The 26,461-nt window shown below is 44.7% G+C and overlaps 1 protein-coding gene across 1 annotated transcript in view; it reads right to left on the reverse strand.

Annotated features, from left to right (window-relative positions):
- LOC126203731 (UDP-glycosyltransferase UGT5-like) overlaps positions 1–26,461 on the reverse strand; it is a 181,515-nt gene that overhangs the window by 44,984 nt on the left and 110,070 nt on the right. Inside the window, exons 2-3 of the mRNA XM_049938101.1 lie at positions 15,014–15,272; positions 1,115–1,695 (exon numbers count right to left, since the gene is read on the reverse strand). Of these exons, the coding sequence (XP_049794058.1) occupies positions 1,115–1,695; positions 15,014–15,272 (840 nt within the window). The remainder of the gene's footprint in view (positions 1–1,114; positions 1,696–15,013; positions 15,273–26,461) is intronic.

Here is a 26,461-nt window from a genome sequence, read left to right on the forward strand (position 1 = left end):
CCACACATCGTTTTTCCACTGTTCAATCGTCTAACGTGTACGCTCCTTACACCAGGCGAGGCGTCGTTTGGCATTTACCGGCGTGATGTGTGGCTTATGAGCAGCCGCTCAACCATGAAATCCACGTTTTCTCACCTCCCACTTAACTTTGATAGTTCTTGCAGTGGATCCTGATGCAGTTTGTAATTCCTGAGTGACGGTCTGGATAGATGCCTGCCTATTACACATTATGACTCTCTTCAACAATCGGCGGTCTCTGTCAATCAACAGGCGAGGTCGGCCTGTACGCTTTTGTGCAGTACGTGTCCCTTCACGTTTCCACTTCACTATCACATCGGAAACAGTGGACCTATGGACGTTTAGGAGTGTTGAATCTCGCATACAGACGTATGACGCAAGTGACCACGTCCGAAGTCCGTGAGTTCCACGGAGCGCCCCATTCTGCTCTTGGTTGGTTCAAATGGCTCTGAGCACTATGGGACTTAACATCTGAGGTCATCAGTCCCCTAGAACTTAGAACTAATTAAACCTAACTAACCTAAGGACATCACACACATCCATGCCCGAGGCAGGATTCGAACCTGCGACCGTAGCAGTCGCGCGGTTCCGGACTGAAGCGCCTAGAGCCGCTCGGCCACCGCGGCCGGCTCGTTCTGCTCTCTCATGATGTCTAATGACTACTGAGGTCACTGGTACGGAGTACCTGGCAGCAGGTGGCAGCACAATGCACCTAATATGAAAAACATTTGGTTTTGGGGGTGCCCGGATACTTTCGATCACACAGTGTGTATGGTAGTCAGATGTGATACGGGGTACGCTATGCAGACAGAATCGCCAGCTTTGCCGGGTTGATTTCACATCGCTTCTGTAGGATAATATCACTGCTTCATGTACGCAGGTCGTATAGGGTGGATGGCACTTAAATCTCAGCTCAAATATACGTGTGGCCTTCTCATCATACACACACTCTTGGAAGAATACTTCGCACAGCTGTGTGTAGGTAGATGGGAAGTAATGCCACTTTTTGCGTAAACGATACAGTGAAGTATCAAAGCTAGGATTTAAGTATGCCAACATCACTGAAGGGACATCTGGAATTTAATTTGTCACTCACCTCTGGCAGCTTCTTGGGAGGGCTGACATGCATTCCTCCGACCTCGACCATCGCTGGAAGGAGCGGCCTCGGGTGCAGCACACTGAAATGGCTGTTCGCCAACACCATCGACGACTTCCTCTCTATCTCCAGCAGACTGGGCAAGGTAGGATCATCCACGTACCGTCTTACGATGGCGTCCTGGCTGGGCATGTAGTACAAATTTCGAACCACCCTGCAGTAAGTGCTGAACACCGTGTTGTGCAGCCGCTGGAAGAAAGTCATGTGGTCGGAGTATTCCAGGAATGGTTCGGGGACGTAGGCGGGCGGACTTGGATTGCCGACGACGTCGCCCATCCACGCAGGTGGAGAGAAAGTGGCGAACTGGATCACTGGTATCTTAAATATGTGAGACAGGGCCAGGAAGCACTCACAGAAGAATATTTCTATGATCATGACATCGTACTTTTCGTTGGAGCTAAACAGTTTCTTCACGTTCTCATGCTGCAGAAAAGTTTCACAGGAGTATGTTCCGAATTTATGCAACTTGAGGAGTACTGCAAAATCACTGGCGGTGCCAAGGTCAAACAGGCCAGCTGTATCTGGAAAGAGAAACAGGAAATCAGTCGTCTGTATTAGGCATGTCAGTTAGTTATAATATACAAAAGACACAACGTCCGGCGCCTAATAGTGACATTAATATTGAGTGTGGCTTCGACTCTGCTAGCGACTCTATGATGTATCAATGTCTGGAAGTAGAGTAGCCCATGCTTCTACAAGAGCCGACACCAGAGGAGGTAGTGATCTTGGACGCTGAGGTCTGTAGAGAAGTCGACGTTCTAACTCATCCCAAAGGTGTTCCATTGGGTTCAGATCGTATCTGTGGGCAGGCCTGTCAGTTTAAGGAATTTTGCTGTCCACAAACCATTGTCTCATAGACGCTGCTTTGTGACTGTTAATACAATCATCGTGTCCAGACTGTCCCTCTACCGTACACAGTGCAAAGTGCTGTAAAATGATTCATATCTTTCAGCATTTAGTGCTTCCTTAGCCACAGTAAGGGGACCATCCATCTGGATAACCTGTGGAAATACCACGTTTGTGGATTATTGCATTAAACAGATCTTTCATTGGACGAACGAGATGAGGTGTTGTACCATCTTGTATCAAAACAGTGGTTTCCGCACCGTTGCACTGTTCCAAAGCAGGAATCACACACTGTACAAGGAGGTCTTGATAACGTGCAGCCGTCACAGCATACTTGACAGGTCCTATGGGTGAATTCTCTTCAAGGAAGAACGAATGAGAGTAAAGGAGCTTGCGAATCCACACCACACAGTCACGTCCGGCGAGTGCATTGCCTCTTTGTGCAGAACAAACGGCTTAACAGTATTCCAAATTCGGCAGTTCTGACAAGGGGAGGCCACGACGTTTGGAACGCGGATTTACTACAAACTTCGTACACTCGTAGTACTCCATGAGGACAACAAAATGTGTAAACAGTAGCGCGTACTTCTCAAGCGGCAGAATCCGAGTGGTTAGCGTTCAAGCCCCGTAATCGCTGGATCGCAGGATCGAGTCCCGTACGTCAGTCTTTTTTATTCCTAACACAGTCATTTTCTTTACTATTTATATTACAATTGATCTAATGGGAAAAACACGTGTAATCGGATGAACTTTTATTAAATTTACAATGTTATTTGGCAGTCTACAATTTTTATTATCACAAATAATATAATATTCATAACTATCGACTAGTAAACGACCAAACGAATAAAGTGATACTGAAAATGTATGCTTGTTCGTGATTTGAAAAATTCCTTATACCTGGAAGGAGCCCGAAACGACTTGTTACCTCCAAGTTTTGGCCGGCACAGACGGCTTTCGAAAGATGTACAATTAATCGTCGCTTTCGACATTACGAGTACAAGTTGCAGGATGGTATTTTTCGTGAAAACATGGAAAACATAAAAGTTAAACGGCACCAGCGACATTGAATAAATGCTATGTTTCCGCATACGCAAGTTCTTTTGAGGTTTTCCGTGGAAAAACAAACCTCGTTAACATTTTCAAAAACCTTTCTTTCAGCCGATAATTTGGAAGCAAACCATGGCTCTGAGCACTATGGGACTTAACATTTATGGTCATCAGTCCCCTAGAACTTAGAACTACTTAAACCTAACGAACCTTAGGACATCACACAACACCCAGTCATCACGAGGCAGAGAAAATCCCTGACCCCGCCCGGAATCGAACCCGGGAACCCGGGCGTGGGAAGCGAGAACGCTACCGCACGACCACGAGCTGCGGACAAGCAAACCATGGATAACGCAGTATTTCCTTAAATATCGGCGCTGATAATTGGTCATGCAGCATCGAGTGTATTTTAATAACGCCTTCACGAGAAGCAATTTCTCGTTCTCTTTCGATTAAATACGAACAATTTTGAAGACATGAACAAGCAAAATGGCTCTGAGCACTATGGGACTCAACTGCTGTGGTCATAAGTCCCCTAGAACTTAGAACTACTTAAACCTAACTAACCTAAGGACAGCACACAACACCCAACCATCACGAGGCAGAGAAAATCCCTGACCCTGCCGGGAATCGAACCCGGGAACCCGGGCGTGGGAAGCGAGAACGCTACCGCACGACCACGGGATGCGGGCTCATGAACAAGCATACATTTTCAGTATCGCTTTATGCGTTTGGTCGTTTACTAGTTATAGTTATAATATTATATTATTCGTGATAATAAAAATTTGTAGACTGCCAAATAACATTGTAAATTTAATAAAAGTTCATCAGATTACAAGTATTTTTCCCCTTCAGATCAATTGTAATATAAATAGTAAAGAAAATGACTGTGTTAGAAATAAAAAAACTGACGAACGGGACTGGATCCTGCGATCCAGCGATTATGGGGCTTGAACGCTAACCAGTCGGCTGCCACCGCTTCATGATAATAACGACCACGCACAGGTACATATTTGACGACCGAAATTATCTTGCGATTTTCTCAATAACGCTTGAGAAGTACGCGCTACTGCTTACACATTTTGTTGTCCTCATGGAGTACTACGAAGTTTGCAGTAAATCCGCCTTCCAAACGTCGTGGCCTCCCCTTGTGATTATTCACTGCACCCTCTTAACTCCATGGAATAATGCCCGGCTACATGTCATCAACTTCGATTCGTACCAGAAACCAAAGACTAAATGTAAAACATTGCTGCCGATCATGAGGTTTCAGTTGCTGCACCGTCTGGACCTTGAAAGGGTACCATTGTAATAACGACCGCATAACTTTCTCTACTGTCGAACCTAGGATGGACAAGTCTCGTAGACTGAGCAAGCCCTAGCTCTACTGGGGAGCGTGCTGCACGGTTAGTTACAGCAAGGGTATCCTCATCAACAGCTTCCATCAGGATAGGGCGCCTTCCTCTTCCAGCTGCCACATCAAGCTCAGCCATGTCTTCTCTAAACCATTCCCCTCATCAGGCCTTTCAGTCGGCGACGCTCTCTCAATGCAGCACAGTAACAGCGCACAGTCTATCTTCTCGATAGCCATACTTCTCACTGATGTTATGGCCTGTCAAATGACGGCGTGGGTATCGTACCGTCAGACAAACAGTGTACAGTGCCAGATTTGCGCCTGACGGATGGTCACAACTGTAATTTATTGTCCAGCGTAAAGCGATTCCGCGTTAAGGTCTTAGCATATCTACCATTCGACAAGCCATAACGTGTGTGATAAGTGTTGTGTCGGCAGACTTGCCAACACTACGCACACTAATTGAAAGAGGCGGCCAAGATGCACGCGCTAACTCACGAAGGATGGAGTGAGGTCTGAAACAGGAGACTTAATGAATGCTATAAAGAAAAGTACGTAGCTCCTGTACTACTTAACTTTTAATCCTTCCTTTGTATACATCGTTCTTGATGAGACATCTGGAGATTGTGACGATACAAGTGAGACTCTTTTGATACAAGCTATCTAAGGCTAATGGCGCCTTGCTAGGTCGTAGACATGAACTTAGCTGAAGGCTATTCTGTCTCTCGGCAAATGAGAGCAAAGGCTTCGTCCGTATAGTCGCTAGCAACGTCGTCGTACAACTGGGGCGAGTTCTAGTCCGTCTCTCGAGACCTGCCGTGTGGTGGCGCTCGGTCTGCGATCACACAGTGGCGACACGCGGGTCCGACATGTACTAATGGACCGCGGCCGATTTAAGCTACCACCTAGCAAGTGTGGTGTCTGGCAGTGACACCACAATAAGTATGACTATCGAGAGGAGGGACCGTGCACTGCGAACGACAGTAATTATGGTGCTGCGCTGAGAGAGTGTTGCCGACTGAAGATTCTGTGGAGGCAGCCGATGTCATTAAATAGTTTAAAGGAGATGATAATGAAATTCGAAAAGACGGGTGAGTTTGTTGAGGACCTGGAATAGGAAGGCGCCCTATCCCGGTGGAAGTTATTGACAACGTTGCTGTTGCTGTAACTGACCATGCAGCACATGCCCCGGGCAGTGCTAGTCCTCGTGCAGCGTCGCAAGACTTGTCCAGTCCATGGTTAACAGTACAGGAAATTTTGCAGTCTGCATTATACGGGTAGCTATGCAAGATCCAGACGGTGCAGCGACTGAAACTTCATGATCCGTAGCAATGTTTTAAAATTGCTCTTTGGTTTCTGCCATGATGACATATAGCTGGGCAATATTCCATTGAGTGAAGAGCCACATTTTACACTACAGGGTGCAGTGAATTCTCATAACTGCCGTATCTGGGGTACTGTTCAGCTATGCGTTGTGCACAAAGAACCACTGAATTCTCCAGATGTGACTGTGTGGTGTGTAATCACAAGCACTTTCAGTCTCGCCCTATCTCCTTTGATTACAGCGTACTGTGACGGCTGCATCTTATAGAATCCTCCTTGTACAATATGTGATTCCTGTTTTGAAACAGTCCAACTGTGGGAAACCACTGTTTTCATGCAAGATTGGACAGCACAACATGTCGCTCGCCCAGTGAAAGATCTCCGTAATCCATTTTTCCACGAATGTGTCATCTCCGCAGGGTATCCAAATTAATTGGCCCCCAAGATCATCTGCCGTGAATCCACGTGACTATCTCATGAGATATCTAAATTAACGCGTTTACCAGGGGACACGTCTGGCCTCTACCTGATCCGAAGGCCAAATAACAGAAACACGTTGCTCAGATTCTACTGGAACTGCTGAGAGCGACTGTTGATCACCTCGTTTTATGGATGGAGCATTTCATCGACTTCTCTGGTGCTCAGATTGAATAAAGTATGTAAGCAGCGGTTAATAATAAAATCAACATTATACCTTAGTCACTTGTTTAACCTTTTCTGCCCGCTCCCTTTTCCTAATCCGTTACATGTAGAATCATTTCTATACTTCTTTCTTGCGTTCACATCGCCAGATTTGCGCCTGGTATCCAAAACTGGCACTGATTTTCATATGGCCTAAACAGTATTGTGGAAGATATTTATGATTAAAAAAACATGGTGCTGCGCCACGAATAAATACAGGCGTGGATTTGAGGAATTCTTGTAAATTTCACGCAGCATACGCGGTGACCACTTAGCCGTCGTGTGGCTAGGAGTGATGCGTCTGCAAGGCTGCATGACCAGACGACGACGCAGCAGATTCCGGCCATGACATTGGCGCTGACCCACGTATGCACGCCGCGCAGCTCCATCACCGGGATGAAGGGACGGCCGATTATGTACCTGCGATGCAATAAAGTCAGTGACATACTTGCCGGTGTTCCTCTGCATGCTTCGGCGTGAGCCACCCCTCTCTCCCAAACCGTACTTCTCAGTCGTTCTGATATATTATATTACAACGCTTGAGCTCGGAGCTCAGTGGGGAGGGAGGGGGGGGGGGTTAGTAACAACGAACTATCAGAAAGATTTGTGTGATACTTCTTTTGCCGAGCGGTTCTAGGCGCTACAGTCTGGAACCACGCGACCGCTATGGTCGCAGGTTCGAATCCTGCCTCGGGCATGGATGTGTGTAGTACTAAGTTCTAGGGGACTGATGACCTCAGATGTTAAGTCCCATAGTGCTCAGAGCCATTTGAACCATTTTTGAAAATAAGGCAAACAAGATCTTCTGTAACGAGCCGGTTAACCAGCATTTTAAAATGTTATCAAGGGATGCAATACGTTTCGTTTACAGAAGCCATTACTGTATAGGTTTTTATTTTTTTCAGATGGGAGCATCGCGGAGGGAGCAGATGGTGGCCATCGCGCTGTTGCTCCTGCTGAGCCTGCTAGAGGCTACACGTGCTGCGCACGTGCTGATGGTGTTTCCCGTGGGCTCGCCCAGCCACTGGAACCTGGGGCGAGCTATGGCCAAGGGTCTGCACGCACAAGGGCACTGTGTTCTATGTTCTAGGGGACTGATGACCTCAGAAGTTAAGTCCCACAGTGCTCACAGCCATTTGAACCATAGAAATTGAAATAATAAAACAAACAGCTATGGCAAATGGTTATATTAGCTCCAGCCGGCCGCTGTGACCGAGCGGTTCTAGGCTCTTCAGTCCGGAACAGCGCTGCTGCTACGGTCGCAGGTTCGAATCCTGCTCGGGCATGCATGTGTGTACTGTCCTTAGGTTAGTTAGGTTTAATTAGTTCTAAGTCTAGGGAACTGATGACCTGAGATATTAAGTCCTACAGTGCTTAGAGCCATCTGAACCATTTGAACAGTTCCGTAGTACACACCCTAAAACACTTAATAGCAGCAAAGCAATCACAGCATAAGAAACTAAAAGAAAACAACATCTTCCATACAATCAAATTTTTAGGTAACATTTCGTATCAGATTGCCAATGTTTTTCAAACGAAAAGGCATAAGCATATTCTTTACCACAGACAACAAAATTGGACAGAAGTTACCGCACAACATCAGCACACGAAACCCACTTCATCACTAGGGGTGCACAAAATTGAATGTTTGGACTGTCACTGCTTCTACATAGGCCAGACAGGCAGATCACTTGAAATTAGATTCAAAGATCACATGGCAGCACTAAAAGACAGAAAATACCACATATCCGCAATAGCTATCCCTCTGCATGAAACAAAACACCACGGTGACAACACTAGTATCAGCACCCTTCACATCCAACAAAAAGGCAAAAACCTAGTCGTCCCTGAGACACTCCAAGTGCACAAACACCACAAAAAACAACCTGTATCCATCTTAAATGATAATGTTTACAATATTATCATCACTGTTTTCAGCAACTGCCTATGTTATTGAACTTGCAATGCACACACACACACACACACACACACACACACACACACACACGCTCCTTCCACTCTCTCCTTCCCCCTTATTTTCTCTTACTCTTCCTCCGCCTCCAGCCTAACTGTGAATCCCAATCATGATTGTTATTTGCGCATAACTTTACCACTGTAAACAACATTATTATTGTACTTAAAGTTTGTAATATGCCACCTGATTGTATAAACCAGTATGAAGTTTAAGCTATATTAACGTGTCAAAATTGGATTTATATACCACCTGAAAATATTTATTCCAAAGCATGCATTCGACACATCAAAACAAACATCTCCGAAATCCTTTAAAAAATTTATTCTGTAATAATGTTGTTAACATGGGTATTCTTTGTACTTCGTGATAATTTTTTTCTCTTCTGCTATACGATCCTTGCACCTAATAGTTTCCAGACGCCATATGTGTTTACTAAATGAAACAGTATACATGTGATGTGTTACGACAGTGAAAGGAACTTGTGACCTCTCGAGGTACTCTGTTATACTTATTTTATTTTTACCGTTAGATGTACGTTTAGTTTTTGTCAAAAGCAACCCAAAACCATGTTCTGAAATAGTGTTTTGTTTCTCCACTAGACAGAGCCACAAGTTCCTCCAAAGAATCGTAACACAACACACACACACACACACACACACACACACACACACACACCAGTGTCATACAAACAAATGTAAATCCACCTGATGATAGAGGTTTAACCCTTTGAAACGCGTCGTGGAGATAAATAAACAGTGACTAGTAACACCAAATCATTTGTTTCATTTAAAGAATTAGATCAAGTTATGCTGAAGGAATTAGATTAGGAAATGACACAGTTAAAGTAGTAGGACATTTTGTTATTTGGGTTGCAAAATAACTGATGATGGTCGAAGTAGAGGAGATAGGCTGGAATGGCAAGAAAAGCGTTCCTGAAGAAGAGAAATTTGTTAACATCTAGTATAGATTTGTCAGGAAGCCTTTGCTGAAAGTATTTGTGTTTAGTGTAGCCTTGTATGGACAGGAAAAATGGACGATAGACAGTTTAGAGAAGAAGAGAGTAGAAGCTTTTGAAATGTCATATTACAGAAGCATGCTGAAGATTAGATGGGTAGATCACATGACTAATGAGGAGGTACTCAATAGAATTGGGGAAAAGAGAAATTTGTGGTACAACTTGACTAGAAAAGGGATCGGTTGCAGGGCACACTCTGAGGCATCAAGGAGTCACGAATTGAGTACTGGAGGGAAGCGTGGAGGATAAAAATCATAGAGAGACCAAGAAATGAATATAATAAGGAGATTCAGAGGCATGTAGGTTGGAGTACTTACTCGGATATGAGGTGGGTTGCACAGGATAGAGTAGCATGGATAGCTGCATCAAACCAGTCTTTGGGCTGAAGACAACAACAGCATAATACAGGAGACATTACTTTTTGATCCACCCTAATATCGTCCATTGTTAACCTTTCCGCTTGTCCTCAATACTTCGATATTTCCTTGCTCAGTCCATATTATGCAGTAGACTGCTCATTCAGTTCTGCTGGTCGTGGAAGGCTACCCCAGAGAATAATCGATTTAATTTCACCCTGAATACGCCTACTGCGAAGCAAATTTGTAGCTTCATCAAAAATTCACGATTTTTTTGTAAACTCACAGCATAACTACATGGATTATTACACATGTATTAACAAACACAGTTGAAGATGTCTCGTGGTCTATGACTTTCTAATACTTAGTCAGTTCATCTAAAAACGCCTACGAAACACTACGATTTTTTAATGGATTTCTGATTATGAAATATGACCTAGCCTTAGAATCAAAGTCAAAACTGAAGTCTCATCGTATGGTTTCACAACTTCTGTTGTGTATTACGACTTTTTAAACAGAGAAGGGAATGGTCCAACGCCACACGTCAAAACCTACTCCGAAATTTTTCATACAGGAATAATGCACCGAAATAAATCTACTATCAGAATTTTAGCCTCTAAGCCGCACTGCAATTAGGTAGAAACAAATTAAAGTTAGCCGTTTTTTTGTATGAAATAGAGAATGGGGAAAGAAAGGGAAGGGGCGGGCGGGAATTGTGACTTCGAGCCGCACGGGGCGCGGTGGTAATGCAATGGCGAAAGTTGAAAATTTATGCCACACTGGGACTCGAACCCGGATTTATCACTTCTCATGACCGGTTGCCATAAACACTTCGGCCATCCGGACGTGGTGCCTCACCCGACACAAATTTCCTACTTATTGCACACTGCAATGCGAAACATATTAAATATCAGGGTCTCTTACAGTGAGCCTAGTTACATTATCTCTTATAGTGACGTACAAACATCTGGTGTTTATGGTCTACACAGATGTAGTTTTGACGGCATCCTTCAGAGGTTTTCGAAAAGGGTGCTGCAGTAGTGACAACACTTTTCACTACGAAACATATATTACAAGAAAAACGGGAGTTTAACTCAGACGCCTATAGCTTCTCTGGACTTGGAAAAAGTGTTTGATGCCGTTCACAGAAAAGTCGTTATAGCTTATAATATTGAAAAAGAGTATCTAGTACCACCTATCCAAGAATAATTATCAGATGTATACAATCTAGGGAATTAGGCTGGGATGCACTATGTTTGCATCACTATTTGACATCTACATAGATGACTTCACAAAAAAATGTACTGACAACACTGTTCCTTTGAGAACCAAATGAGGAACCTTTGAGTATGTGAACACCTTACTTTATGCTGGATTATTCTAGAAAAAGAAAAACTGCAGAATGTAGTTTACAAGCTACATGTCTGGATCTTCGCCTATTATACACCTCGGTTCGGAGAGTACCGGAACCTGTACAGAAAATTGGAATAGAAATCAACATAAATACCATTTCTGCCATTTTTATTGCTCATGAAAACCACGCATTGCATGTTGTACCACCATACAGCGAGACCTTCAGGGGTGGTGGTCCAGATTGCTGTACACACCGGTACCTCTAATACCCAGTAGCACGTCCTCTTGCCTTGATGCATGCCTGTATTCGTCGTGGCATACTATACACAAGTTCATCGAGGCACCGTTGATCCAGATTGTCCCACTCCTCAACGGCGATTTGGCGTAGATCTCTCAGAGTGGTTGGTGGGTCACGTCGTCCATAAACATCCCTTTTCAATCGATCACAGGCATGTCCGATAGGATTCATGTCTGGAGAACATGCTGCCACTCTAGTCGAGCGATGTCGTTATCCTGAAGGAAGTCATTCACAAGATGTGCACGATGATAGCGCGAATTGTCGTCTATGAAGACGAATGACTCGCCAATATGCTGCCTATGTGGTTGCACTATCAGTCTGAGGATGGCATTCACGTATTGTACAGTCGGTATGGCGTCTTCCATGACCACCACCTGTGTACGTCGGCCACACATAATGCCACCCTAAAACAGCAGGTCACCATCTCCTTGCTGCATTCGCTGGACAGTGTGTCTCAGGCGTTCAGCCTGAACGGGTTGTCTTCAAACACGTCTCCACCGATTGTCTGGTTGAAGGCATATACGACACTTGTCGGTGAAGAGAAGGTGATGCCAATTCTGAGTGGTCCATTCGCGGCATGTTGTTGGGCCCATCTGTACCGCGCTGCATGGTGTCATGATTCCAAAGATGAACATCGTCATGGACGTCGGGAGCCTTTTGCGCACAGTTTGAGTCGTAATACGATGTCCTGTGGCTGCACGAAAAGCATTATTCAACATGGTGGTGTCACTGTCAGGGTTCCTCCGAGCCATAATCCATAGGTAAAACTCATCCACTGCAGTAGTAGCTCTTGGCTGCCTGAGCGAGGTATGTCATCGACAGTTCCTGTCTCTCTGCATCTCCTCCATGTCCGAACGACATCGCTTTGGTTCACTCCGAGACGCCTGGACACTTCCCTTTTTGAGGGCCCTTTATGGCACAAAGTAACAATGCGGACGCGATCGAACCGCGGTATCGACCGTCTAGGCATGGTTGAACTACAGACAACACGAGCTCTGTACTTCTTTCGTGGTGGAATGATCGGCTGTCGGACCCCCTCCGTCTAATAGGCGCTGCCAATGCATGGTTGTTTACATCTTTGTGTGGGTTTAGTGACATCTCTGACCAGTCAAAGGGACTGTGTCTGTGATACAATATCCACAATCAACGTCTATCTTCAGGAGGTCTGCGGACTGGGGTGATGCAAAACTTTTTCTGATGTGTGTATTAAGATTGGACAACTGAAACTGAGATAATGACATTCCTAGGAAAGGACGCTGTGACAGTCTTTATCAGTGGAGAATATTATTTCTAGAGCTACAGCTGTGACATAAAGACAATTATACAAAAAATGACTATCTACCAGAATGCGTGTTACCTTCAAGGTTCTACCAAGAAAAAAAAAGAGAGAGAGCGAGAGAGAGAGAGAGAGAGAGAGAGAGAGGAAAATGAGTGAGTGAGTAAGTCAAGTAAGTTAGTGTAAGTGAGTGAGTGAGTTAGTTAGTAAGGAGAACGAACGAGTGAGTGAGTGAATGAGTGAGTGAGGAGAGTGAGTGAGAAAAGTTATTGAGTGAGGAAAGTGAGCGAGAAAAGAGAAGTAAAGAGAGTTCCCTCCTAGTTGTAGGATGCATAATGCTGCGCTCTAAGAAGCGGAGGTTTTTATTTTTTATTTTTATTTACACGTCAAGTTCCTTAGGACAAAATTGAGGATCAAATTTCCAATGTCATGGGACGTGTCAGTACATAAATTACAACATAAAAGTAATAACAGATAAAAATAAAATGTTTATGAACCCGAAAAAGTCAAGCCATAAGTTTAAGTGAACGCAGTCTACAATACAACAAAAATCAGCTTAATTTCTCAAGGAACTCCTCTACAGAATAGAAGGAATGATCCACGAGGAAACTCTTCAGATTCGATTTGAAAGCGCCTGTATTACTGATATGATTTTTGTATTTTAGTGATAGCTTATTGAAAATGGATGCAGCAGTATACTGCACACCTTTCTGCATAAGAGTTAATGAAGTCTGATCCAAATGCAGGTTTGATTTCTGCCGAGTATTAACTGAATGAAGGCCTGAAGGCTGCTTATTTTTGGGACTAAGCTAATATTATATATATATATATATATATATATATATATATATATATATATATATATATATATTGAGAGGATAATGTTCAAAATACCCAGACTCGTGAACATGGGTCGACAAGAGGTTCGTGAACTTACACCACTTATTGCCCAAACCGCCAGTTTCTGAGCCAAAAATATCCTTTCAGAATGGGAAGAATTACCCCAAAATATAATACCATACCACATTAGCGAATGAAAATAAGCAAAGTAGACTAATTTTCGTGTCGAATGATCACTCACCTCAGATACCATTCGAATGGTAAAAATGGCAGCATTAAATCTTTGAACAAGATCCTGAACATGGGCTTTCCATGCAGTTCACTATCTATCTGAACTTCTAGAAATCCGAATTGTTCAGTTTCACTAATCATATGCCCATTCTGTGAAATAAAAACGACAGGTTTTGTTGAATTGTGTGTTACGAACTGTAAAAATTGAGTCTTACTGTGATTTAGCATTACTTTATTTTCTACAAGCCTTGAACTTATGTCATGTACTGCACTATTTGAAACCGAGACAATGTTTTCACACAACATCCCTTACTACCAAGCTAGTACCATCAGCAAACAGAAATATTTTAGAGTTACCCATAGTACTAGGGGCCATATCATTTATATAAATATGGAACAGAAGTGGCCCCACCACTGATCCCTGGGGCACACCCCACTTGACCATACCTCATACAAACCCCACATCACAGTCGTTATCAACACTGTGAATAATGACCTTTAGCTGTCTGTTGCTAAAGTAAGAGGTGAACCAATTGCGAGCTACTCCATGTATTCCATAATGGTCCAACATCTGGAGCAATATTTTGTGATCAGCACAATCAAACACCTTAGTTAAATCAAAAAAATATGCCTAGCATTCGGAACCTTTTGTTTAACCCATCCATTACCTCACCGAGAATAGAGAATATAGCATTTTCAGTTGTTATACGACTTCTAAATCCGAACTGTCTCTGGACTGAAGACCACAACACCTTTAGGCAAATGACTTCACAAAACATTCACCAATTTTTTTCAGATTTTTGATGTTTTAGCAAAAACTGCCTTTTGCTTGTATATGCACACTTGATAGTGACTAGTAGTGTCCAAATGGCCTTCATAGACTTGTTTCGTGCTTCGCTGTACTTGATATTCAACTAGAATCTTTTAAGTCTTCTAACTTAATTTTTATCCATAACCTGTTACTGACGCATTGGCAACCACTGCAGTGTTGTCGATGAACGTTGCAGGCCAGTGTGATACATGGTACACTAACAGAACTTTGGGGAACAGTCTACTGAAGACTGTCCCTGTACCGTACCACGCAATTCTGAAGAAAAATTCTTGCAACGAAATAAGCTAAGCTGCATTCTTGTTGAGCGGCCTTTGATGCTTCGGCTTAATAGACTGGTACCGGAAGGAGGTGACGAGGAGGAAGAGAAAGAGGGAGAGGGACAGAATTTGGTAGCTGACAACATACGTACGGCCAAAGAAAGACATGGTGTTGGGTAGCGCGACATCTGTCCAGTTATTTGGCGGTCCTTGCCCAGGGAAGGGCGTGACGGCGGTGATGCGGTGCCCTTGTGCGTGCAGACCCTTGGCCATAGCTCGCCCCAGGTTCCAGTGGCTGGGCGAGCCCACGGGAAACACCATCAGCACGTGCGCAGCACGTGTAGCCTCTAGCAGGCTCAGCAGGAGCAACAGCGCGATGGCCACCATCTGCTCCCTCCGCGATGCTCCCATCTGAAAAAAATAGAAACCTATACAGTAATGGCTTCTGTAAACGAAACGTATTGCCTCCCTTGATAACATTTTAAAATGCTGGTTAACCGGCTCGTTACAGATCTTGTTTGCCTTATTTTCAAAAATGGTTCAAATGGCTCTGAGCACTATGGGACTCAACATCTGAGGTCATCAGTCCCCTAGAACTTAGAACTACTTAAACCTAACTAACCTAAGGACATCACACACATCCATGCCCGAGGCAGGATTCGAACCTGAGACCGTAGCAGTCGCGCGGTTCCGGACTGAAGGGCCTAGAACCGCTCAGCCACCGCGGCCAGCACCTTATTTTCATGAACTTCATGACTGAATCACTTATATCTGCCTAGCAGTGAGTGGAACACCCCGACGATGGTTGCATGGATTTCCCGGATTTATTGACAAGGCCGTATCGTCCATTCGTTTTGACCAATGACGTCATCAAATTTGACTAACCGCTGATCGAAAACCAATATGCGTAAAATAAACGCCATAACACAAATTATACTTATCTGTTGAGAACAGGCGCTCAGCCATCGTTTAATCATGCAACGTGCTGGGTTCCGCTTACGACTGCGGAATACTTTAATTTTTGTACACTGTGATTGTAGTTTTGATTACACTGAACTATAAAAAAAGTTTTTCGGTCACAAAAAGGAAACACGCTGTTTCTGAAAGATAATTCGTCGCTGAATACAGATCCAGTTTCAGGATTAGGATATTACACTGTCTTCTTTTTTCTTTTTTTGGAGGTGATTTCAGCCATTTTTGTCCCACAGAAATAATAATATGTTCTGTGATCCGTTGGCCCCTCCAAATCATGGGAATACCAAAGACATGTGACGTGATCCTTTTAACCGGCCTGTCAGGAGTGTAGTACATGTCAAACAGCGTATGTGGGGGACCCATTTTGTCTTAGTTGCCAAGCTTGCACTGAGAATAAAGTTCTTAGCATTTTTTTTTTTTTTTTTACAAGAGGATTAAATTTTCGTTTTTGCGGTTTCAGATATACTCACCACAGATGTAACAAAAGCATTTCGGTTATTTATTCGGATATGGGGCATTTCTTCTACTAACTTTCACGAAGGTACAGCAACTCATTTCACAAGGTCACAGCTGGGTCTGATGCAGCAAACACAACGCGATGCGATTCAGCATAAGCATAACTCATTAGCCATGTTTGTATCCTGGTGGTGAATGTCGCACCATGTATGGAGCTTCTCGTACATATTTCGATTGTTTACCAAAAATTACAGCCGCAGAAAGTAAATAGAAGAAGGTCAACTAAAGAACACCAAAATAGCCAATATGCAGAATTTTCAAGTTATTTTTCAGAGGCGATCAGAAGTAGAGTGTAAAGTTTGTAAGGGTTTGCAGGGGAGGTTACACTGCGAAATAATTCTTAAGAAAAAGTTCAATACGTTGCACCGTTTACGAGTAATTTAGCATTTAAGTTAGACGATCGGGTCGTCGCGTGCGCAAATTTTGAGCTGCCTGCCAGAGAGTGTGTTGCCAAACGTGTTCTTCGTTTCGTTCCCTCAAACAGAAAAAAAAACATGGTTTCTGCTCCCCAAGCTTCAATTTATCACTTTCGCAGAAGGTATATTTTTACTGATAACGAGCATTTGAACAAGTGGTAACTCAAGAACCTACAGATGTCCGTGCATTATCGCATTTTAGCGCGAGCGAGTGCTTTAATTTACTGGCGCAACGACCTGATGCAAGATAACTCGGAAAGTGTGCAACGTGTCGAACTTTTTTCTGAACTATTATTCCTCAGCACAACCTTCCCTCGAACACCCTTACAAGTTTTTCACTGTTTCTGACCAATCTGTAGGTAGAGGGTATTGTATTTCGAAAACTGAGCCCGGCAGGTAAAACCCGATTTCATTTTCGGATTCAGTAACCATGACTCAGCTAAGAACACCGTTCACATTCTCTGTGACAAGAACTCTGTTGACCAGTGTTATTATTACTCATCTTCAGGCAGCTCTTAAACACAGGGTGCTCAGGAAGTCCCTAACCATTTCCGGGACAAAGCTAATTTTTGCACGTAATCTGAAAGATGTTGACCACTGAACAATGAATCAACTTCGCTAAATTGGAGACTCAACGGACTTCCCTTTGCGGAAATCTTGAGAACGGTTTCGTCGACGTTACCGTATAGAAACCCCAATGTGAACAACCATTGCCCGCATCTCGTGGTCGTGCGGTAGCGTTCTCGCTTCCCACGCCCGGGTTCCCGGGTTCGATTCCCGGCGGGGTCAGGGATTTTCTCTGCCTCGTGATGGCTGGGTGTTGTGTGCTGTCCTTAGGTTAGTTAGGTTTAACTAGTTCTAAGTTCTAGGGGACTTATGACCACGGCAGTTGAGTGCCATAGTGCTCAGAGCCATTTGAACCATTTTTGAACAACCATTAGAGGTTTCGTCAACAAGTTCCAGCGAACTGCTAGTTTCTGTGACGTGAAACATTTTGGACGGCCGGTGACGTCGGAGGAAATTGTGGAGACCATACTATAGGCTATCGATCAAAATCCAAAAGCATCGACACATCGTCTCGGTCGGGAACATGACACCTCAAAGACCACTGTATGGCAGACCCTGACATTCGTACTGAAGAAAAAGGATTATCACATCTAGCTGCTTTATAATCAATAACTTGAAGACTACGTGGCACTCATGGTTATGTGCCACGGCTTAACTCATGCAGCGAACAATGAACATTTGTTGGTACATGTCCTGTTCACTGAAGACACTACATTTCCCACCTGTGGCCTCATCAATCACCACAACAGCAGGATACAGGCTGACGGACTATAGCACATCGCCATGGAGTTGAAAATTTGTGGCTGGGCTTCACACAGCAGCGCTGAAGCAGTAATGCCGTCAACATCGCACCAGGACTTGCTTGAGTAATTCCTACATCCCCAGTTGGTTGCTGACAACGTTCTGGACTCGGTGGTGTGTCAACAGGACGGCGCCTCGCCACGCTTCCCGCACATTGTGCTTAATTACCTCAACAAGGCTTTCCCACAACTTAGCGTTGGACGAGATTAACCACGTTCTGGGCAGCACGCTCGCCTGCGTGGGCTTCAAAATGGCGCCTGTAATGGAAATGCGCTCCAAGCAGAGAATCGTCATTGAGTTTCTTTCGGCGAAATACCAGAGCATCACAAATATTCATAGACTCGTGTACAATGTCTATGGAGACTTGGCAGTGAACAAAAGCACGAGGAGTGGTTTGGACGAGGCGTATGCCACCAACGCGACAAGGTCACACAAACCCGTTCGATCTCCAGCGTGCCGGTCGGCCCCACACAGCTGTGACTTCTGCAATGTTGAACTTCAGCGTGTTCGTTGCCACAAAAATGGAAACGAACTCCGCAAGACAACGCAAACCCTCACAGAAGTCTGCGCACCCGAGAGGAGCTTACGGAACTCCATTGGACTGCTCATCGTCCATCCTACAGCCTGTACCTTCCGATATCCGTCAGTTTGGCCCAATGAAGGGTGTACTCCGTGGGAAGCGGTATGTGGATAATAGCGAGATTACTGGCGCAGCAACACGTTGACTCTGACATTGGCTCTGAGCACTATGGGACTTAACTTCTGAGGTCATCAGTCCCCTAGAACTTAGTACTACTTAAACCTAACTAAGGACATCACACACATCCATGCCCGAGGCAGGATTCGAACCTGCGACCGTAGCGGTCGCGCGGTTTCAGACTGTAGAGCCTAGAACCGCTCGGCCACTCTGGCCGGCTGACTCTGACATTCTTAAGATGGATAGGATGTGTGACTGCTGTGTACGGACGCAGGAGGAGCTGGCCACTGTTCGCGAACAGCTGAACGTGTTGATGGCCGCGGTAAGCCGTCTTCAGGCTGCTGCCTCGGACTGTAGCGGCAGTGAGGAGTCTGCTGCGTCGCATGGTACACCCCAGTTGTTACATGCTTCACCCACTGTCCCTGCTGTCGAGACATCTTCGCGGGTACCGGGCGCGGTTGGGCCACCCTCTCCGCAAGGGGAGTGGCGGGTTCAGCGGCGTTCGCGGCGCACGAGGCTGAGAGTCAATGTGGAGGCTGGCCATGTGGCATCGCCCGCTCTGCCTGTGAGTGGACATGTGGTCACTCCTTCAGCAAGGTCCGAGCAGGCACACAGGGGGAGGGGTTTATTAGTGATTGGGAGCTCCAACGTTAGGCGGGTGATGGAGCCCCTTAGGGAAATAGTGGAAAGGTCGGGGAAGTGTTCACTCTGTCTGCTTGCCGGGGGGTCTCATCCGAGATGTGGAGGAGGCCCTGCCGGCTGCGATAGAGAGCACTGGGTGCATCCTACTGCAAATTGTTGCTCATGTCGTCACCAATGACTCCTGCCGTCTGGGTTCAGAGGTCATCCTCAGTTCATACAAGCGGTTGGCGGAGTTGGTGAAGGCGGAAAGCCTCGTTCGTGGGGTGGAATCTGAGCTAACTATTTGTAGTATCGTTCCCAGAACCGATTGCGGTCCTCTGGTTTGGAGCCGAGTGGAAGGCTTAAACCAGAGGCTCAGACGATTCTGCGGAGATCTGGGTGCAAATTTCTCGACCTCCGCTATCGTTTGGAGAAATGTAGGATCCCCCTGAATAGGTCAGGCGTGCACTACCCGCACGATGCGGCTATAAGGGCAGCGGAGTACGTGTGGAGTGCACATGAGGGCTTTTTAGGTTAGAGAATTCCCTCCCTAGGCCCGACATGTCATATATAGGACAAACATTGCGAACAGTAGAAGAACGTTGCACTGAACATCAACGCTGCTCTCGCCTTTTGCAACCTAGCAAGTCTGCAATAGCTGAGCATTGAATTTCCGCTGGACACTCAATGGGCTATGACAAGACAACAATTTTGGCCACAGCAACACCCTTTTGGGACTCTAAGAATCAATGGAAATTAGCATGACAGGCAATCTTATGAACCGTGACAATGGCTACCAGCTAGATAATGCGTGGAACCCCGTCATCTGTAAGATCTGCTCCAGACGAAGACGTCAGAGTACTCCGATGGCCGCGGCAGTTGACAACGCCGAAGAGTTCTGCAGTTCCACCAGCGAGGGCGCTGCTGGCGGGCGGTGTGGTTCGTTTGTTAATATGATTTTGACGCATGCGCGGAATACTCGCTGCACGCTATATATTGCGGAACGGAGGGCGTCTTCTTCAGTCTTCGATGGCTCACCTGAGGATGGCTGGCAGTTGTCCAGTCGAAATATCGTGGATGGAAGCTAACGACGGTGTATATATTACCCTCCATAAAAGCGAGGAAGAACCTACAACCAATAATAAAAAATATGGAATAGAGGGGCCCTGGATAACAGCCTGTACCAAACCAACAGTTTGGATATTTACAAATTATCAAGCACATCCTAGTAACACTAGTGACACTACTCTACATTACATTAATCACCGAATATACTAATGCAACCGCTCCATAAAGATACCTACTCCGTACGTCGTTCCTAACTGAGATTATAGTTTCGCGAGATTTGTAAATGCACTGACAGAAAAAAACTCTCAATACGAAGAAGGAGTTGTGCGACATAAACGAAGTTAGTAGGCGTGTTTCTACATCTGAAAGATGGTGTCTGTGCAAATTTCTTACCAGTAGGATGAGACTGACGCTATTAGCGCCACTGTGAGGATGCAAATCATGTTTTCTTTAAATACATGCCGTAACGGTCGTGAGAGTTAGTTACCCTTGAGATTGAACGTGGTTAGTTGATGTTAGTCAAGAATGCCTTTAAGGCGACAAAGATGCCGTTATTAACACCTGACTGAGTTTGAACGAGGTCGTGTAATAGGGCTACGAGAAGCTGGACGTTCCTGTCCTTGAGACAGAGAAGTTGCTGTCCATGCATCAGCACGGCTTTAGAAAGCATCGCTCCTGTGAAACGCAACTCGCCCTTTTTTCACATGATATCTTGCGAACCATGGATGAAGGGTATCAGACGGATGCCATATTCCTTCCGGAAAGCGTTTGACTGGGTGGCCCACTGCAGACTCCTAACTAAGCTACGAGCTTATGGGATTGGTTCCCAAATATGTGAGTGGCTTGAAGACTTCTTAAGTAATAGAACCCAGTACGTTGTCCTCGATGGTGAGTGTTCATGGGAGGTGAGAGTATCATCTGGAGTGCTCCAGGGAAGTGTGGTAGGTACGCTGTTGTTTTCTATCTGCATAAATGATCTTGTGGATAGGGTGGATAGCAATGTGCGGCTGTTTGCTGATGATGCTGTGGTGTACGGGAAGGTGTCGTCGTTGAGTGACTGTAGGAGGATAAAAGATGACTTGGACAGGATTTGTAATTGGTGTAAAGAATGGGAGCTATCTCTAAATATAGGTAAATGTAAATTAATGCAGATGAATAGGAAAAAGAATCCCTTAATGTTTGAATACTCCATTAGTAGTGTAGCGCTTGACACAGTCACGTCGATTAAATATTTGGGCGTAACATTGCAGAGCGATATGAAGTGGGACAAGCCTGTAATGGCAGTTGTGGGGAAGGCGGATAGTCGTCTTCGGTTCATTGGTAGAATTTTGGGAAGATGTGGTTCATCTATAAAGGAGACCGCTTATAAAACACTATTCTTGAGTACTGCTCGAGCGTTTGGGATCCCTATCAGGTCGGATTGAGGGAGGACATAGAAGCAACTCAGAGGCGGGCTGCTAGATTTGTCACTGGTAGGTTTGATCATCACGCGAGTGTTACGGAAGTGCTTCAGGAACTCGGGTGGGAGTCTCTCTGGAGGAAAGGAGGCGTTCTTTTCGTGAATCGCTACTGAGGAAATTTAGAGAACCAGCATCTGAGACTGACTGCAGTACAATTTTACTGCCGCCAACTTATATTTCGCAGAAAGACCACAAAGATAAGATAAGAGAGATTAGGGCTCGTACAGAGGCATAAAGGCAGTCATTCTTCCCTCGTTCTGCTTGAGAGTGGAACAGAGAGAGAAAATGCTAGTTGTGGTACGAGGTACCCTCCGCCACGCACCGTATGGTGGATTGCGGAGAATGTATGTAGATGTAGATGTAGAAATACTCCAGAAGGACTTGGCAGAAATGTAGTTGATGGACACGATTGCTGGCAGCGGTGGTCACGAGAACGTACGGTCGCAGGGAGACTCAGCTCCGGAATGTCACGTGACACTACCGAGAGGGAGACCGTCTTGTTCGGCGTATGGCTCTGGCGCATCGAACTGCATGTACAGCAACAATATGACCAGCAGCTGGCATCACAGTGGCGCGACGAACTGTTACCAATCGGTCACTTCAAGGACAGCTCCAAGCCAGACGTCTCGTGGCGTGCATTCCACTGATCCCAAACCGCCGCCAATTACAAATTCAGCGGTGTCAAGCGAAAGATCATTGCAGGAAAGGATTAAGGTCTGTTGTGTTTTCTGATGAAAGCTGGTTCTGGCTCGGTGCCAGTGAAGGCCGTGTGTTACTTAGGAGGAGGACAGTCGAGCGCCTGCCACCAACCTGACTGAGGCCTAGGTTCAAATGGCTCTGAGCACTATGGGACTTAACTTCTGAGGTCATCGGTCCCCTAGAACTTAGAACTACTTAAACCTAACTAACCTAAGGACATCACACACATCCATGCCCGAGGCTGGATTCGAACCTGCGACCGTAGCAGCAGCGCGGTTCCGGACTGAAGAGCGTAGAACCACCGCAACGGCCGGCTGCGGCCTAGGCACAATCGACCTGCACCTGGAGTTATGGTCCTGGCTGTATTCTCTTATGACAGCAGGAGCACTCTCGTGGCTATCCCTCGAACTGTGACTGCAAATCTGTGCGTCAGTATGGTGGGTCGAGCTGTTGTGCTGTCGTTCATTAACGGCATTCCAGGCGGTGTTTTCCAACAGGATAACGCTCGCCCACAAGCCGCTGTTGTAACCTGACATGCCCTACAAAGTGTCGAAATGTTGTATCGGCCTGCTCGATTACCAGATTCGTTTCCAAGCAAGCACATAATGGACACCATCGGACTACAACTCCTACTTCATCTGCAAACAGCATTAACCGTCCCAAGTGCAACAGGCATCGAACTCCATCCCACAAACTGACATCCACCACTTGTACAACAGCCGGCCGGAGTGGCCAAGCGGTTGTAGGCGCTACAGTCTGGAACCGCGTGACCGCTACGGTCGCAGGTTAGAATCCTGCCTCGGGCATGGATGTGTGTGATGTCCTTAGGTTAGTTAGGATTAAGTAGTTCTAAGTTCTAGGGGAGTGATGACCTTGAAGTTAAGTCCCATAGTGGTTCAAATCGCTCTGAGCACTATGCAACATAACTTATGAGGTCATCAGTCGCCTAGAACTTAGAACTAATTAAACCTAACTAACCTAAGGACATCACACACATCCATGCCCGAGGCAGGATTCGGACCTGCGACCGTAGCGGTCGCTCGGTTCCAGACTGTAGCGCCTAGAACCGCACGGCCACTCCGGCCGGCTAAGTCCCATAGTGCTCAGAGCCATTTGAACCATTTGAACTTGTACAACGCACTGCATGCATATTTGCATGCTTTCATTCAACATTCTGGGGTTTACACAGATTATTAATGTGCCCGCATCTCACATTTGCAATGGCTTATCTCGCACGTACATCAACGTTTGCTAGTGTAATGGTAATCAGTTACTCTGCATGAAATATTTTTTGGTGCTGCGACTTTTTTTCCGTCTCGTATTTTGCTATCACGGGTAAATGCTAGATACATTCTAATACTTCATATAGTCAATTTTTAATAGTTATGACAGTGACTGGAGAAAACATCTAGAACTGAACGTGCAACGTTTGAGGAAGTTGTCACCATCAGGCGTTTGTTGTTCCAGGTAGAACGGTAGCGAACGGCGAAGGAGTTTCGTGTTCCCCATATTCACCACAACTGACAGAGTAGTTTGTTAACATATTACAGGGGCAAATTGTCAAATAACTGTCATTCTCGTATCAACTGACTGATGGTGCGGTATCACTTCACTGATTCTGATTATTGTGAAAAGTCTTCACAAACATACACGTATTGTAATAAACAGAGTTAGGAATCGATTAGGAGAAATAATTATTAACCGAAGTGTAAGCCAAGAGTGTGGACTATCACACACTCTTCTTAACATTTACATTGACTTCACTCTTTGTAAATGGAAATGGAAGGAAAAGAAAGGAATTATGATAACGAATAATGAATATCTGAAGGTACTTCAGTTTGCAGATGATATTGTTATTATTCAAAAGAATGAAGATGACCTCCAAAGACTAAAATGGCTCTGAGCACTATGGGACTTAACATCTATGGTCATCAGTCCCCTAGAACAGAACTACTTGTACCTAACTAACCTAAGGACAGCACACAACACCCAGTCATCACGAGGCAGAGGAAATCCCTGACCCCGCCGGGATCCAAAGACTAATCTACAAATTAAACGAAATATGCTATAAAAACATCTTTAAAATTTGTAGTAGTAAAACGAAAATAACGGTAGTCTGAAGAAAATATCCAGTCGAGCAAGTCTCTCAAATCTCTCATTTAGGCTGTGCTATAAGTTTTGATTTAGAGTGTTGTACTGAAAATGAGGTATACAAATTCCAATCTGTCTGTGGCACCATTAGCAGAACGGTAGGGCATTAAGTAGAAAAAGAGATCATCATGAAATTCTATTAAGTGTTGGCGGATCCTGTGCTATTCTATGGAAGCCGGAGGCTGGGTTACGAAAATAAAGAAAAAATGGACAAAAAGCGACACGATTAGAAATGAAGCTACTATAAGTCAATTATATAGTTTGAACATGAATGAAAGAATTCAAAAATATATTAAAGATTGGAGACGACAGCTCATGAGAATGGCAGGCCGCAGAATTCCCCTGAAGAGCTTGAATTAGAAGCTGAGTGGGGAAAGAGATACTGGAAGACCTCCAAATAGATGGGAATGATTTTGTTTGTGAGTTGGGAACAGGAAGAAGCCTGATCCTTGGAAGAAAAATGATGATAATGATGATGATTGTGGTTGTGTGTGTGTGTGTGTGTGTGTGTGTGTGTGTGTGTGTGTGTGTCTGTGTTTGTAACAAAATAACTGTAGTAAGAATGATAGATGTCAACGCTAAAGAAAAACTATGCTACGTATATTTGTGTAACAATGTATCTCTCCTTCCATTCTTGGTGCATCGTACACCACTGAGATACCAACTGGCATCTGAGATTTCCACTACAATAATTTCTTCGTTACAAAAGCAACAAGCTCCACAATGAGAGTAAATTACTATCACCTTTTCTTCCAGAAGACGTAGGAGGGTGTAATAAACTTCCTAAGTTTGTCCCGACTCAAAATGACTTCTACTGTTCTCACAAAAAGTTCTCAAAAACATGTGCTACGTATCTGTCTAATGTAAATTTGTTATTGTGTTGGAAATAGAACATGAAACAATAGTAATACACATCGTTAACACGTCAAACGGGTCTTACAGATTATAATTCTGTAATAACTTAGATTGTTTGTAAACACAATATATATATTTCTAAGACGTAGGAAGGGTAGACTTTAACGTGTAGTGGATATCTAGGCCATTGAACATAAACGAAACTACCATAATATTATCATTGCCTCACATTTCCCTTGACGTTGGCAGAATTCTGCGCTCTTTGCTGCTTCAGTTCTCTTGCATATCTTGCGGGACTAGCACTTAGGAAAGTACGGATACTGCGTCGAAATGGCTTAGTCACAGCCTAGAGGATTATTTGCAAAATGGAATTTCACTCTGCTTTTAAACTTCGTGGAATATTAAAATCGTGTGTTAGCTCCGCACGGTATGTGCAACTTCTGCAAAGGACAGGCGTACCGACCTAAGCAAACCTACTCTCAAGGTTCAGAATGGCGCCTGGATAGCTCAGTAGAGCAACTGCCCGCAAAGGAATTTTCCAAGTTAGGTTAGTTTTCAGGTTATTCCTGATCAGACACACTGTTTTAATGTGCCACATTCACCATAGGGGTACCTCGACATTAGTGTGGAACATCAGAGTATACTTAATAGTAACATCAGAAGCACGCAGACATAACTGATGGGAGACAGGACTTTTTTTATTTCCCTTGTTTGAGATTGCCAAGTTACAATCGATTTCCAGCCTAAAATCTTCCTTTTCTTTTTCTTTCTTTC

This window comes from Schistocerca nitens, chromosome 9, assembly GCF_023898315.1.
Source record: "Schistocerca nitens isolate TAMUIC-IGC-003100 chromosome 9, iqSchNite1.1, whole genome shotgun sequence".
NCBI classification, from domain to species: Eukaryota; Metazoa; Arthropoda; class Insecta; order Orthoptera; family Acrididae; genus Schistocerca; species Schistocerca nitens.